We start from the raw sequence: 16947 nt of genomic DNA, 5'->3' as shown, positions 1-16947 counted from the left end.
TTAGAGGCAATGTTTAGTTCTGGGAAGATTGTTGTTGTGAAGGTAACTAAAATGCTCAGCTTTAGAGATTGCCAAAACATCTAAAAGAAAATGGCAGTTCAGAAGGTTACCCATGATTGTCTAATGCAGTCAGAATAGGAGAGATGGAGCCATAAAACAGCAGGTGGGCTTACTTAGCTGGAGATAAGATGTCTAACACTTGGAAAGAAGTGCAGTCCAGAGGAGATGTTTTGTTTTCGGAGTTAGAGCTAAATTAGTTTAAAAGCATCCAGTGAACCCTGAAAGGTGACGTCATCATGCAGATGGGTGGAGCTTAGTGTGGTTCTCTAGTTTCAATTTATCTGTGTGTTTCCTGGGAGAGGTGGTCAGTTTTAATTTGAACCTTATTGATTTGCAGCTCTCAGAAGCCCTGGGAGCTGTTCAGTGCAGTCAGGGCCCAGAAAAGTCCTGGGGAGCTGAGAAGATGGCAGAAGATCATTGGTTCCATGCTAGGCAGATAGGGCTCAGAGAAGCCCTGGGAGACATTTATAGCTCTGCGCAGTTGGGAGACTGGAGTCCAGAGAAACCAAGGGGCAGCGCCATATTAGTGAAGTTAGCAATCTGCGAAAGAGTTAGAACTGTGTGGGTAATTAGAGGCAAGAGTGCAGCTTTGTGAATCGCATGGAACAGTCTCAGGAGAGATTTAACCATCCGGAGGTGAGCAGTTGTTGAGTCAGTCCAAGGTAGGGTGGCTTTTGAAGGAATTCAGAGGGTAGATTTTCAAAAGTGAAGAGTTGAAATCCCACTTGGTGGAGACAGAGTTTTAATGAGATTTTGAGACTCAGCGGTCAATGACATCTGGGTGGGTTGCTCAGAAATCTGAGAGATGTATCTTGGTCACGTCTGCCATGTAAATTTGCAGTGTGTTGTGTTAGATCACAGTTAGCCTGTTAATTCATATTTACCTCATGTTAATTCTAAACGTTAGAGTAGAAAAGATATTGCAGATTGCTTTTTTTTCTTTGTATGGTTATGGTAAAGCTTATTTTTTTTGTTTAAAACCATGGAATCTTCTGGCTTTATTCTCCTAGTGAGTAACTAAGATTTCAAACTTTTTCCACTTTAAACAACATGTTACTGGTCCCTAACTGGATCATAACAAATGTCTACACAAGACCTCAAACAATACCACAATAAACCCAAACAAGATGGCAGGTTACACTGTGGTGGACAATTCCAACTGTCCTGTGGGAGAAAGGGTCCATTCTCTCACCTTCTCATGATTTGTACCCTACCTGGTAACAAGTAAAGACTTGTACCGAGTTTGGAAACTACAAATCTAAGGTTCCTTCTGTCATCTTCCTGATGAGCTCCCTCTTCCCATTTATCTCTTTTGTTCCTAAAAGTACTGACTTGTGATTCAAAGAGGTCAGGAGAAGGGCCCTTCAGCTTGGCGCAGTTAACCCAGCACAGATCAGGGACCTACCTAGTCAACACGGCTCAATACCAGAGGTTGGTGCACTAGCCCACCAGTTCAGGTGGGAGGCTTAAAGGTCTTGGCACCTCCCCAAGTGGCTCAATGAGTAAACAGACACTTCCTGGGGAAGCAGTCACTCTACACAAACATACTCAGGTTCCAGTCGGAAAGAGTGTCGTCATCATCATCATCAAAGTCTTCATCTTCCTCAGCAGCATCCTCCTCATGCTGCAATGTAACCGTGCGGGACTTATGAAACCGGGGCTTTATGTCCTGCTCACTATCCGGAACTGCTTCATCCTCTTCTACGTCACCCTATACACAGGCACAGAATAGAAAGAACAGGTGTATAGGCACAAAATAGAAATAACGGGACAGATCAGCAAATAAAAGGATAATATTGTAGAGTCTTGGAAAGAGATCATTTTACTAGTGCAGTACAGGCAACACAGAATAAAATGTCCTCACACTAACCCAATATCAGAATACAGGGTCTACTGCATTAGCATGCCATTTCCCATTACTCACCAGTCATCCTTTGAACTCCCAGCAAAGCTGTCAACAAGATTCACCAGGAACTCCCAAGTTGGCCTCAAACTCACTTCTTACAAGACTGGTGATTGAGTTTGGAACCAAAAGGTGACCAACTAACCCACTGCCCAATCCTCAGCTCTGACCCAATTCACAAAGCATTACAACAGCTAACTGTTCTCACCTTTAAAAGTATTATGTCAATCTCCGAGTATTTCATCCCATTCACTAAAATAGGAATCAATCTAAAAAAGACAAAACATCAGATCTTGTTTATTAACAGAAAGAACACCCTCCAAAGTAGAACACAAAGATAGGGTATCTGATATTAGTGATAAGGCACCTCTTATTCAAAGGTGCACCTCATACTTCCTGTGATATTATAATCCAGAATCTGTTTCACTTTGTCCACAACAGCAGAATCAGAAGACCATGTCCTGCACACATAGTGGGGAAAGTGCACAACTGACTTGTGGAAACATCATTACATTAAGCAAGCAGTGAATTTATGGAACAGGCTCCCTTTGGACACAGTGGAAGCAATTTGTACTGATTTATTCAAATGTAAATTAGATTTATTTCAGAAAATAACAGAGACCCAGTTTATGAATAATTGAGGACCTGCAGGGTGGTGAGTGGAGTATGCTTGGAAGGAACAGGTAACTCTGGACCCATGATTCCCAACTCTTTCCACCACTGGGGGTTTTCCACACCTCATGTCTGGGTCTGTTGTAGACTCATTGAGAGAGACTGATCACTGTGATTGGACAATAACTCCATCGTTGTAACACGCAGGATGGTAGAAGGGGAACTGGATGGGCCGTGATCCGTGCGACTAACAGTTCTTTGCTGTGAAGGCAATCCGCTCCCACTATCCCCACTCATTTACTGGTCCTTACTGTATTAGGTGTCCTGATAGCGCCTCCTTACAGATGGGCTGTTCAGCCAATGTCAGCCAGAACTCACACGCTTCCAACGCCACGTTTTCATCAGCATCCTGTGTCCTCTGCAGCATGTACTGGGAGTTAGAGGTAAAAGAACAGCAGGGAGTTACTGTGAGCTCCAGAAAACCAGCATAACCCTGGGGTCTGCCCAGAGAGAGCTTACTCACTAGCGCTCACCAACAGTTAGTGACTCAGTGGAGTGTGGGGGGGGGGGGGGGGGTTGTTTTTGGGTAAAGTTCAAGTCCTTGTCCATGTCTATGAGCACTGGCCACCCTCAGTACCTTTCCCATGGGGGAGGGACACCACACCTACATCTGACCCTGTTCCCACACACCTACACAGGAGTAGGATGAATCCACCCCTCTGAAATAAACAGGTGAACTGTAGCCAGTCCAGAGAGGAGGCTGGGATTGGAACCTGGACTTTTCCAGCTTCTTAATGGCTCAGTTACCATGATGTGTATTTATCAATGGAACTAGCACAGAGCCCCACTTAAACATGTTCAAAGATACACCCAACTTTCCAAGTCTCAATACTCACGAGGAAGTCAGCTCTACAGCAAATCCACAAATAAACCTCCTGTGTCAATGATTCCAACCCAGCCTACATAACTCAGCTGGGCAGAACTGTCCGAAGGGCAGGAATTTCAGCCCTATTTCAGAGCATGAGCACAGGAACTAGACTGACACAACAGCACTGTAACAGAGAATGCTGCATGCCTGCGTTGAGCCCATGGCGAGACAGCACCAAAAGAGTGCTGCTCTGCCCAAGGTGCTGTTTTTCTGATGAGATGTTAAACTGCAGCTATGTCTAATGGTTTCACGGGTTCAGTGCATGGCAGGGGTGATAATTCTGAACTAGGTTATCATGCTGCCTTGGCCATTGTTCTTCTGTCAAATTTCAGTATCAAAAGTAGTTTGACAGTCAGCTCACTGCTGCTGGATCATGTCAACTCTAACAAGTGACTACACTTCTAAATCATTTATTGACGTGGCACAAAATGTTGGAGCTTTTCTTTCCAAATCACAATGAACTGAAGTTATTTTATATGGAATTTATTGGCGATTAACTTGTTTTTCCCACTGTTATGGTCTAATCAATCAATCAGAACAAATAGGTCGACAATTACAGAACCCCAGCTGCCAAACTAAGTCTAAAACCAAAGACCAATACACAGACCTAAATTATACTGCGTACACTCATTCAGCAGACATGTATCTCTACATAGCTGGATCGTGTGAACACTACCTGCATCTCACTACACACAATGCAGATACATACCTGGATTATACTGTGCATGTGTGGGATAAGACGATCTATCCGAACCTCTAGCAGCATCACCAGCGCCCGACACACATTCTTCCTCACTTCTGAATCATCATCTGTCGCCAGTGCAAACAGGTGCTGCAGGAAATAATCAGAACTTTGTTTTAGCATAGCCCAATCCTGAAAATGCTGTACAAGGGACCTACTTTACGGTTACTTTGTGAACCCCAATGGCTTGCTAAGGGCTGATTTTATTTTAAGGCTTTCTTTTACATCTGTATCCAATTAAGTCACCCACGCAGGTCGTGTCACGAGTCAGTCAGGGCACGTTCAACACGACTGGTCTCTCCACTTCTACACAAACGCAGGCCAGTTTTCCCAGTGTGGGCACTAGCTTCAATTGGAGGTGCAGCCAAGGAGAAATAAAATGAAACTTAAAAAGTTAAATAAAAATAAATAGAGCAAAGGTAGGAGAAGAAAGTGTATCTTTCCTGCACAGTATGATCAACTAGCAATATTGCAGCTCCTTCCTGTCACATGGAGGGCTGAAAGCTAAACAGTCAGCAGAGAGACAGTTGCGATGTGCATACACCTTTTAATATTCAATTAAAATAATTGAATTGTGACATATAAATAAAAATGTATCTCCCCTTTAATAACATGAATGTTTGGAAGAAACTTTGGAGGGAGCAAACTCTCGCTGCATCCTGAACATTGCACAATTCTCCCAGTCTGTCAGCAAGAGGATGCATCATTTTGGTCTGACAGCACTGGAGAAGCACACAGCTTGGAGTCAAAAGGAAATCATTTCAAACAAAACACTAAAGCAAAGTATCCCGAGGCACCACATACCTGCAAGCAACAGAACCACAAACAACTCAAAAACAGAATTTCAGATTAATTTGTTGATTTTTGCCTATCTCCACAGCATCAGGTTTTTCTTTCCACACTTGTGCTCTCTTGAAGATGCTGAAATACAGGAGCCACAAGGCCCCATTATTCATGCCTGAGCCAGTGTGTTGTTGGGCATAGCCAGTGTCAACTCTGCTCATGCAGGCTTTCCAGCAGGATTCTCTCGATAGGGAGCATATGTACAATCCCTAACCAACTTTCCTCACCAGTTCAGGGGTTCCCACTGCTGCACATGTCAGGAATGTACAAATGGCTGACTGGGACAGTGGCCATTAGCCTATTACTCAAATGCTCAAACACCATACCTCAATGAAGGTGTCGACATTGTCCATCAGTGCCTGGGCCCTGCCAATGATGAATTGATTCACACAAGCGATTGCATGGGACCTGAGAGAGAGGGATACATGTGAATTATGACCCCTGCTGCTCCAGCACATAAACCTTTCACAGTTGAGCAATAGGATTTAATAAATTCTTACCTGATTTTAGGACTACAGTGTTTGAAAAACTGCAGAAACTTGGGAATCATGATGTTGAGAGGTCTATTCAGGGCATCGCTATCCAGCATCTCCGATGAATCCTCACAAATCTTCTGCAAAGCTCCAAAGGCTCCCTCACAGGTGTTGTAATCCTCAGAGTTAAGCAGGTTACAGAGTTGAGGCAGAAGCTCTGGCCAAGCCTGCAGCTCTCCTTTTGAAGCAATGGTGGTGATCAAAATACCTGCAAAAACCAGACCATAAGGTCAGACAAAAGCCTGCATTTCAATGGGTCAATGCTACTGACTGTGGTCCCACACACTATAACCTGATGGTGGTGTGTGTGTGTGGGAGCGGGGGGGGGCGTCGGATTGTGCACACACTCCAGAAAAGGAAAATAGCACTCACTGACAGACAGTACGAATACATAGATCATCAGCATCACATTATTTTTATTCATCACTTCCAGAGATTGCCAACCACAGCATGCTCCTCCCTCAACACCTTATCACAGCACTGAAACCCATGACTTGATCCCAGTTCAAAGACAAGCCACTTCTGAAGGACCCCAAAGTCACTGAACCAAAAGGAATACACTTGGACTCCTTGTAGTGGGCAAAGTTCCAAACAAATCACTCAAGGTTTATGATGTAACAAAATCAACACCAAACAGATATACACAAACTTAAATTAAACCCCTTTCTCCTGTAGCCATCTGCTGGGATTCACATCAGGACCCTGTACCTTTCTGCAGCAAATTGCAGCTCTGAAGTTTAAAGATCGTGAGCAGATGGGATTTTTGTAACAGGACAAGTGCAATATTTTACTGTTAGTAAAACCTTCCCAAGTGAATTATAGTCCACTAACCAGCTACTGAACGTCAGAGCTGAAGCCGACCCCTCCAGCACTGTCACTTTAATCTGGCCATTTGAGGAGCTGACTGCTTAACTGAAGAGACTGTATATGCACCCAGGCACCAGGCGATGTCTGTAAATCTATTGTCTCATTAAATGAGAGAAAATTAAAATTATTCTGAACAAATAATGTTCAGAAGATTCACATAGTTGATCAATAATTAACCACAGGAAAAAAGTGCTGGGCAAGATTACAAGAATAAGGAACTGTACTGATAGTTAGCTCAACTTTTGAGTGACATACATTCACTATTAGGAACTCAACTCAGTTCAACTATAAGCATTACTCATTAGTTAGAAAGTCAATTTAACTGCATTAGCAATAAGGTAAAAGCTCATTTAGTTACACCTCACATAGGTTATTAACTCAGTCCCCACGGCAAATAACCAGCATGCCCAACTGAACGCAAATGCCTGTGATGCGCATGGATAATTTAATGTTTGACAGGCTTGATGACAACAGAGCATTCATTTTAATAAGACTTCTCTAATTCTTCTGAATCGTATTGCGCAAACTAAGTTGTAGATCTCCACACTGCAGCCAATTTGTAATAGGGATTTATTAAATTTAACAGGAGGAAAAACAAATAACGGTATCAGTAATTTATTAAGAGAATGAACTACTTCTCACTTGCTTGCAGGTAAAATTCAAACAAAAATAGTAGAACTTTGGCCTGGAGGATGTTTTTAAGCTGCCAGAGCTTTCTACTTCTGACTCGAAAGCTGCTAAGTGTTTGTAACAGATGACATGATTCGCATTACAAACTAGATCAGCTTTGCATTAATTATGCAGAAAATGCTACAATATCAGGGTGTTCATTTTACTTTAATACTGAATGCACCTTAATGAGAAAGCAGTTGTTTCTGCTTGAAATAAATGAGCATTGAAGGGGTTATAATTGGCAAGTTTGAAATTGATACTAAAATAGGTAATGGTTACTGCTGTTGGCCAATATAAACCGCTGCCTGTTTTAAACAATGGGTCTGCATGAACATGATGTGGGGAGGTGCGAAACTGCTCATAAACACCTGGGGCCTTTAGGGTTTAAAACAAAATTTGGAACAGCTCTGTGATTAAACTGTCTACTGAACACATGAGACTAGAGGTAATTCTTGTGTTTCCTAGGTCAGCTTCCCATAACATTCAAGAAGCTTGACACTATCCAGGACAAAGCAGTCCGCTTGATAGGCACCACATCCACAAACATTCACTCCCTCCATCACCAACACACAGTAGCAGCAGTGTGTACCATCTACAAGGTGCACTGCAGGAACTCACCAAGGCTCCTTAGACAGCATCTTCCAAACCCACGGCCACTACCATCTAGAAGGACAAGGGCATCAGATAGATGGGAACACCATCACCTGCAAGTTCCCCTCCAAGTCACTCACCATCCTGACTTGGAAATATATTGCTGTTCCTTCACTGTCACTGGGTCAAAATCCTGGAACTCCCTTCCAAATAGCACTGGGTGTACCTACATCACATGGACTGCAGCAGTTCAAGGCAGCAGCTCACCACCGCCTTCTCAAGGGCCATTAGGAATGGGCAATAAATGCTGGCCCAGCCAGCAAAGCCCATATCCCATGAATGGATTAAAAAAAAGTGCTTCATGGTAAAGTCTCGAGTCTAAATTACCATCTAAATTTTAAGAGCAGTCATAACCCTCAAATTCTAATTGTCTAACAAGACAGAAACATTTAATCCTTTTAAACACAATGTCTAGATAAAGACCCTTTATTAAAGGTCACTACACAAGCAGGTGCCTTATATGCCCAAGGCTGCAGACCATCACAATTTGAACAGCAGACTGGACAAGAGGAAGAGCCAGGCATACACACACTACATACGATGATCTCTGTAGGGCTGACTCTAAACACAGTAGTACAAATTCACTGAACACTCTGCTTACAAATGGGCAACAGGTAGAACACCAGGGTAGGTCATTAAATGTTTCATTAATCTTGAGGATTTTCTCATTCTGCAATACAGGTCGAGAGGTTGAATAAACAGGAGGTTAAGTTAACTGGTGGTTGAATATCAGAGGCCACAATGCAGCTGTTCAGAGCCTGGTTCATTGAGTTACCTATGGTTGCTCTGATGAGTGGAGAGGCATCGCCAATGTTATTTAAACACTCCTGTTTGATGAAGTCAGCAACACCCTGTGGGAAACTCTGGTAATGAGCCTTGACATTGTTCTTGAGAATGAGACCACTAAGGGACCGTGTCGGTTCATCTGAAAAAAGAGAGAATGTTACACACTAGAATGGTTCCAAATACCACAGCATAACACTCGCCGCAGGGCTTTTCTGTAACTGTTTACTAAAAGCAGTGCTAACATATCACATGACCACAGTATATGTAACACAAACAGGCAATTCAGCCCATCCTGGCATTTGTGCTCCACTTGAGTCTATTAAAACACCAATAGGTTGCAATACAGGGAGGGAGCACACTTCACCCTAAGATTTAGCTGCAAGGCAACAATCACCCTGTGTCCTGCCAGAGACTTGGCCACATCTCCTGTGGATGAACCCATGTCCTGCCAGGCATAGAACGAAATGGAAATGTACAAGTTTTTCTAATGGAACAGATAGCTTAATTAACAGCACCTTCAGATTTCAGTCTGGTTAGTACAAAGATCAGGTAGTTGTTGAAGTCTGGATACTGGTTCAGCTGCTCCAATTTCTGAGAAGTGAAGCTCAGGATAATAAAGCAATGCAGTACAGAAATCCCCCTCACCCTCACATGAACTACAGATGCTATAAGGTGGACTAAGCAGAAGTAACACATTAAACTCAGATCATTAATTATCCAGAAAATCATTAGTGGTATGATTTAATTGCCATTACAGAAATGTGGCTACAGGGTGACCAAGATTGGGAACTGAATATTCAAGGGTATTTGTCATTTAGGAAGGATAGGTAAAAAGGAGGTGGTGGTGGGGTAGCATTCTTGATAACAGATGAGATCAATACATTAGTAAGGGAGGGTCTTAGATTGAAAGATCAAGGTGTAAAATCAGTTTGGGTAGAGCTAAGAAACAGCAAGGAGCAGCAAACATCGATGGGAGTTGTTTATAGGCCAGCAAACAGTAGTGGTAATGTTAGGCACAGTATAAATTAAGAAATTAGAGATGCATGTAACGTGGGTAATACACATCAATAATGGGCAACTTCAACTTACACAGACTGGGTGACCCTAATCAGCACTAATGCTGTGGAGGATGAATTCCTGGATGTGTACAAGATGGGTTTCTGGAGCAGCACATCTGCTATTAGTGTGCTATTTTAGTATTATATAACAAGAAAGGACTAATTCATAAGCTTGCTGTAAAGGAGCCTTTGGGTAATAGTGACTACATGATAGAATTTCACATTAAGTTGGAATGCAATATAGTTCATTCTGAAACTAGGGTCTTGACTCTGAACAAGGGAAGCTACGAAGGTACGAGGGGCAAGTTGCAATGCCGGATTGGAAAAAATACGCAAAAAGATTTGATGGTAGACAGGCAATGGCTAGTATTTAAAGTACTACATGGTCTACAAAAAAATATACATTTCTCTAAGGCACAACTACCCAATGGGAAAGGTGAATTAACTGTGGCTAACAAAAGTAGTTAAAGACTGCATTAGATCAAAGGAAGTGGCTGATAAGCAAGCCTGAGGATTAGGAGCAATTTAGGACCCAGCAAAGGAGGACCAAGAAAAGGAAAAGAGAATATGAATGCATGCTAGCGAGAAACAAAGGCAGGCTTTAAAAACTTTTTTAAGGCATGTGAAAAGGAAAAGATCATTTAGGACAAATGTGGGCCCATTACAGGTGGACACAGGAGAATTTACAGTGGAGAAACTAAACAATTATTTGGTATCTGTCTTCATGGAAGAAGATACAGAAAATCTCCCAGACAAAAAGTTAGCTGGATTGCAGGCTGATAAACCCCCTGGACCAGGTGAGCTACATCCCAGAGTGCTGAAGGCGGTAGCTATAGAGATAGTGGATGCATTGGTGGTTATATGTGGGGAACATACTCTTCACGCACACCATATTCACACATCTGTTGGTGAGGAGTATCTGGGTAGCAATGAGCTCAGGTCAAAGAGTTTGATCACACAAAGAGCCAATAAGCACATTAAAGCAAGAATCAGAGCCTGGCAGAGATGAACAGTCAGGCCAGTCATTGGGATAAAACAATCGAAAGCCAGCATTGTGAACAGATTTCCCCCAAGTGATGCAAATCTTTAAACAGGTAGGATACTTGTTGCACTGCACGCTGTGTTGCTGTGTCTGGCGACTGAGAGTCTTTGAGCAGCTGAAGCACTTGTTGAAGACCCTGCTCATCAGGCTGCCACTCCATCACGAATAACAAACCTGCAACAAAGAGAGGGGTAGCTATTGAGAGGCAGTCACAAACCTGACCGAACCAAAATGCACCATACTAGCTGGGCACAACCCAGACACCTTGCTAACACCCCCTCTCCAAATAGCTTCAGCACCAACGCCCCACCTCCAAACAGCTTCACCCAACCCCCGTCTCTCCAAATAGCTTCACCCACCTCTCCTGTCTCTCCAAACAGCTTTACGAACATACAAATTAGGAGGGGCAGACCACTTGACCCCTCAAGCCTGTTCCGCCATTCAATAAGATCATGGCTGATCTGATTGTAACTTCAACCCCACATTCCTGCCTACCCCCAATAACCTTTCAACCCCTTGTTAATCAAGAATCTATCTAGCTCTGTCTTAAAAATATTCAAAGACTCTGCTTCTGCTTCATTTTGAGGAAGAGTTCCAGACTCAACCCTCAGAAAAAATTTCTCCTCACCTCTGCCTTAAATGAGCAACCCCTTATTTTTAAAGGATGCCCCCTTGTTCTAGATTCAGCCACAAGAGGAAACATCCTCTCCACATCTGCCCTGTCCATAAGGCCCCTCAGGATCTTAAAGGATTCAATTAAGTCACGTCTTACTCTTCTAAATTCCAGTGGATACAAGCCTAACCTGTCCAGTCTTTCCTAATAAGACAACCCGTCCATTCCTGGTATTAGTCTAGTAAACCTTCTCTGAACTGCTTCTTTACCTTTTCTGGGAGAAATAACGCCCTTACAAAAGGATATTTCACTGTCACGAGGATTGGTTTGGGTGGTCTCAATCAAGAGCTCAGCTCTCTACAAGCTCCAGACATCTAATCCTCAACAAAGGGTACTTCATCACTCCATTCCAACAAATGATCACCATAAACACCAGGCATAATTTACAGAAAATTCTTCTACCCTCTACAAAGCTCCAGAGTTCCTGCTCACTGGGGGCCTGTGCTGGAAGATGTATGTGAACACCAGATGTGCACAGGATCTGGGTTCAGTTGAGGCCTCCTCACAATTGGAAAATGCTGAGTGGGAACTTTCGAAGCCACGAATGTACTTGATTGAAGCAGAAATACCCACCTAACAATCACTCAAACTGTAGCACACTACTCAGCAGCTACAGATAACCAATTGTTAAATTACAATACGTTCGCTGGCAGGAGATGGGAAAGGTCACAAAGGCAGCAACTGAACCCGGAGATTTAAAATCCAATGCAACTGGCTTTTATAAGGGAGCGGGTGTTTAAATCATGTGATGTAATTCCATTATTCCACTAGCAATTGCAGCTAAGTTCCCATAAAGCCACACAGTAAACAGGCCTGAGGCCAACCAGGATCATTGTTACTCTAACAAATTGGAAACTGGTTCATCATTTTCACACAACCAGCCAATTACATACTTTTTAAAAAGAGGGTTTATAACTTTAACAGAAGATCTGCCAATGGGGGTAGTTTCTGTGAGGTTGAGCAGAAACAGCTTTGTGCAAACATTTTTAACTCAATTGTTATCAGTCTCTTTTTATTTATTCATTCATGGGATGGGGGCGTCACTGGCTGGGCCAGCATTTATTGCCCACCCCTAATTTCCCTCAAGATGGTGGTGGTGAGCTGCCTTCTTGAACGGTTGCAGTCCATGTGGTGTAGGTACACCCACAGTGCTGTTAGGGAAGGAGTTCCAGGTTTTTGACCCAGTGACAGTGAAGGAACGGTGATATGTTTCCAAGTCAGGATGGCGTGTGGTTTGGAGGAGAACTTCCATGTCTTTGCTGCCCTTGGTGGTACTGCTCATGGGTTTGGAAAATGCTGCGTAAGGAGCCTTGGCAAGTTGCTGCAGTGCATCTTATAGATGGTACAAACTGCTGCCACTGTGTGTTGGTGGTGATGGAGGGAGTGAATGTTTGTGGGAGAGTGTGAATGTTTGTGGTAGGGGTGTCAGGCAAGCAGGCTGCTTTGTCTTGGATGGTGTTGAGCTTCTTGAGTGTTGTTGGAGCTGCACTCATCTAGGCAAGTGGAGAGTATTCCATCACACTCCTGACTTCTGCCTTGCAGATAGTGGACAGGCTTTGGGGAGTCAGCTGGTGAGTTACTCACCGCAGGATTGCCAGCCTTTGACCTGCTCTTGTAGCCGCAGTATTTATATGGCTAGTTCAGTTCAGTTTATGGTCAATGGTAACCTCCAAGATGTTGATAGTGGGGGATTCAGCAATGATAATGCCATTGAATGTCAAGGGATGACGGTCAGATTCTCTCTTGTTGGAGTCATTGACTGGCACTTGTGTGGCGCAAATGTTACTTGCCATTTGTTAGCCCAAGCCTGGATATTGTCCATGTCTTGCTACATTTGGACATGGACTGCTTCAGTATCTGAGGAGTCGCGAATGGTGTTGAACATTGTGCAATCATCAGCGAACATCCCCACTTCCGACCTTATGATGGAAGGAAGGTCATTGATGAAGCAGCTAAAGATGGCTGGGCCTAGGACACTGTCCTGAGGAACTCCTGCAGTGATGCCCTGGTACTGAGATGATTGGCATGTACAGGGATCCCCAGTGGGTATCCTACAAACCAGATGTTTCAGTCACTCAGCACCAGAGCAGACAGGTGAGACTGATGAGGCACAAATCCTAGCAGCTTCCTCAGAGCAGTCACCACTCAACATCCAAACAGTGAAAGGTTCAGAGCAGGAACCTTGGCAATGTCGGCCATTGGATACGAGATCCAAGTTCTCACAGGCTGATCCTGACATGGAGGTCACATCCCACCAACTCCCCAAGTTCAATGCATCCCATCTGCAGCTACACACCCCCCTCCAACTACAAACACTCCCTTTGCAACCCCCTCCCCGCCGACACCCCTCTCATCCCCTCCACAGCTACACTCCCTCCCGCCCCCCATCCACGCCTACACCCTGGCAGCGCCCCCCCCCCCCCCAACCATCCCGGCTACAACCACCCCCCCCCCCCCCCCCAACCATCCCGGCTACAACCACCACCCCCCCACCCCCAACCATCCCGGCTACAACCACCCCCCCCCCCCCCCCCGCAACTATCTCCCCCCCCTCCCCGGCTGCGAACAAACTCCCCCCTTTACCGGGTCCAATCCCCGTCTCTCCCTCCCTCCACAATGTCCGAGCGGCCTGGGCAACAGCCCAGCCCTGGACTCCCGTAGCGATCAATGCGGCTCTGAGCTTCCCGGGCTGGGGGAATCGAGCGGGCGGGAGGGGCTGCGAGGCCTGAGGCCTACTCACGGTCTGCGTGTGCGCGGCCGGGAGCGGAGTCAAGGCCGCGGGCTCGGATGAAAGCGGAAGCTCCCCATCGGGCGCTCCCCCTCCCCCGCCCGAGGCCCCGAGCGCGGTCTCCTCCCCCCGCCTCGCTTCCCCCTCTCACATTCTCTCTATTTTTCACCCCCTCTCACACATTCTCTCTATTTTTCACCCTCTCTCACATTCTCTCTATTTTTCACCCCCTCTCACACATTCTCTCTATTTTTCACCCTCTCACATTCTCTCTATTTTTCACCCCCTCTCACACATTCTCTCTATTTTTCACCCTCTCTCACATTCTCTCTATTTTTCACCCTCTCTCACACATTCTCTCTATTTTCACCCTCTCACACATTCTCTCTATTTTTCACCCTCTCTCACACATTCTCTCTATTTTTCACCCTCACACACACATTCTCTCTATTTTTCACCCTCTCACACATTCTCTCTATTTTTCACCCTCTCACACATTCTCTCTATTTTTCACCCCCTCTCACACATTCTCTCTATTTTTCACCCTCACACACACATTCTCTCTATTTTTCACCCTCTCTCACACATTCTCTCTATTTTTCACCCTCTCACACACATTCTCTCTATTTTTCACCCTCTCTCTCACATTCTCTCTATTTTTCACCCTCTCTCACATTCTATTTTTCACCTTTCACACACATTCTCTCTATTTTTCACCCTCTCTCTCACATTCTCTATTTTTCACCCCTCCCTCACACACATTCTCTATTTTTCACCCTCTCTCACATTCTCTCTATTTTTCACCCTCTCACACATTCTCTCTATTTTTCACCCTCTCACACATTCTATCTATTTTTTACCCTCACACACACTATTTTTTACCCCTCTCTCGCGCGCACATTCTCTTTACCTCCCTCTCACACACACTATATATTTTTACCCCTCTCTCACATTCTCTTTTTTACCTCTCACATTCTCTATTTTACCCCTCTCTCACGCACACATTCTTTTTACCTTCTCACACATTCTATTTTTTACCCCTCACACATTCTCTATTTTTTACCTCACATATTCTCATTTTTTTCCTTTCACTCACATTCTCTATTTTTATCCCCCTCACACATTCTTTTTCACCCCTCTCACACATTCTCTTTATTTTTCACCCCTCTCTATCACACACACTATTTTTACCCTCACACACACTCTCTTTTTCACCCTTTCTCACACACACTCTCTTTTTCACCCTTTCTCACACACATTCTCTCTTTTTCACCCTTTCTCACACACATTCTCTCTTTTTCACCCTTTCTCACACACATTCTCTCTTTTTCACCCTTTCTCACACACATTCTCTCTTTTTCACCCTTTCTCACACACATTCTCTCTTTTTCACCCGCTCTGTCACACATTCTCTCTCTTTTTCACCCGCTCTGTCACACATTCTCTCTCTTTTTCACCCGCTCTGTCACACATTCTCTCTCTTTTTCACCCGCTCTGTCACACATTCTCTCTCTTTTTCACCCGCTCTGTCACACATTCTCTCTCTTTTTCACCCGCTCTGTCACACATTCTCTCTCTTTTTCACCCGCTCTGTCACACATTCTCTCTTTTTCACCCGCTCTGTCACACATTCTCTCTTTTTCACCCTTTCTCACACACATTCTCTTTTTCACCCGCTCTGTCACACATTCTCTCTCTTTTTCACCCGCTCTGTCACACATTCTCTCTCTTTTTCACCCGCTCTGTCACACAATCTCTCTTTTTCACCCTTTCTCACACACATTCTCTCTTTTTCACCCTTTCTCACACACATTCTCTCTTTTTCACCCGCTCTGTCACACATTCTCTCTCTTTTTCACCCGCTCTGTCACACATTCTCTCTCTTTTTCACCCGCTCTGTCACACATTCTCTCTCTTTTTCACCCGCTCTGTCACACATTCTCTCTTTTTCACCCGCTCTGTCACACATTCTCTCTTTTTCACCCGCTCTGTCACACATTCTCTCTTTTTCACCCGCTCTGTCACACATTCTCTCTCTTTTTCACCCGCTGTCACACATTCTCTCTCTTTTTCACCCGCTGTCACACATTCTCTCTTTTTCACCCACTCTGTCACACATTCTCTCATTTTCACCCGCTGTCACACATTCTCTCTTTTTCACCCGCTGTCACACATTCTCTCTTTTTCACCCGCTCTGTCACACATTCTCTTTTTCACCCGCTGTCACACATTCTCTCTCTTTTTCACCCGCTGTCACACATTCTCTCTTTTTCACCCGCTGTCACACATTCTCTCTTTTTCACCCGCTCTGTCACACATTCTCTCTCTTTTTCACCTGCTCTGTCACACATTCTCTCTCTTTCACCCGCTCTGTCACACATTCTCTCTCTTTTTCACCCGCTGTCACACATTCTCTCTCTTTTTCACCCGCTGTCACACATTCTCTCTCTTTTTCACCCGCTCTGTCACACATTCTTTCTTTTTCACCCTCTGTCACACATTCTCTCTCTTTTTCACCCTCTGTCACACATTCTCTCTCTTTTTCACCCTGTCACACATTCTCTTTTTCACCCTCTCACACATTCTCTCTATTTTTCACCCTCTCACACATTCTATTTTTCACCCTCTCACATTCTCTCTATTTTTCACCCTCACATTCTCTATTTTTCACCCTCTCACATTCTCTATTTTTCACCCTCTCTCTCACACACATTCTCTTTATTTCTCACCCTCTCTCTCACATTCTATTTTTCACCCTCTCACATTCTCTATTTTTCACCCTCTCACACACACACACACTCTCTATTTTTCACCCTCTCTCACACACACACTCTCTATTTTTCACCCTC

The 16947-nt window shown here is 44.3% G+C and overlaps 1 protein-coding gene across 4 annotated transcripts in view; it reads right to left on the bottom strand.

Moving 5' to 3' along the window:
* Positions 1-16947, bottom strand: part of LOC144668847 (transportin-2) — a 35258-nt gene that overhangs the window by 17392 nt on the left and 919 nt on the right. Inside the window, exons 1-10 of one of the 4 annotated variants that reach the window (XM_078531266.1) lie at positions 14111-14180; positions 10759-10871; positions 9113-9188; positions 8587-8736; positions 5589-5829; positions 5415-5496; positions 4213-4335; positions 2887-3005; positions 2172-2232; positions 1609-1771 (exon numbers count right to left, since the gene is read on the bottom strand). In XM_078531266.1, the coding sequence (XP_078387392.1) occupies positions 1609-1771; positions 2172-2232; positions 2887-3005; positions 4213-4335; positions 5415-5496; positions 5589-5829; positions 8587-8736; positions 9113-9188; positions 10759-10857 (1114 nt within the window). In that variant the 5' untranslated portion in view covers positions 10858-10871; positions 14111-14180. The other 3 variants (XM_078531268.1, XM_078531267.1, XM_078531265.1) reach the window with 3 other exon arrangements.

Source organism: Cetorhinus maximus, chromosome 28, assembly GCF_964194155.1.
Source record: "Cetorhinus maximus chromosome 28, sCetMax3.hap1.1, whole genome shotgun sequence".
Taxonomy (NCBI): Eukaryota; Metazoa; Chordata; class Chondrichthyes; order Lamniformes; family Cetorhinidae; genus Cetorhinus; species Cetorhinus maximus.
The sequence above is the reverse complement of the archived record's forward strand: the minus strand, read 5'-3'. Positions and strand labels throughout refer to the sequence as shown.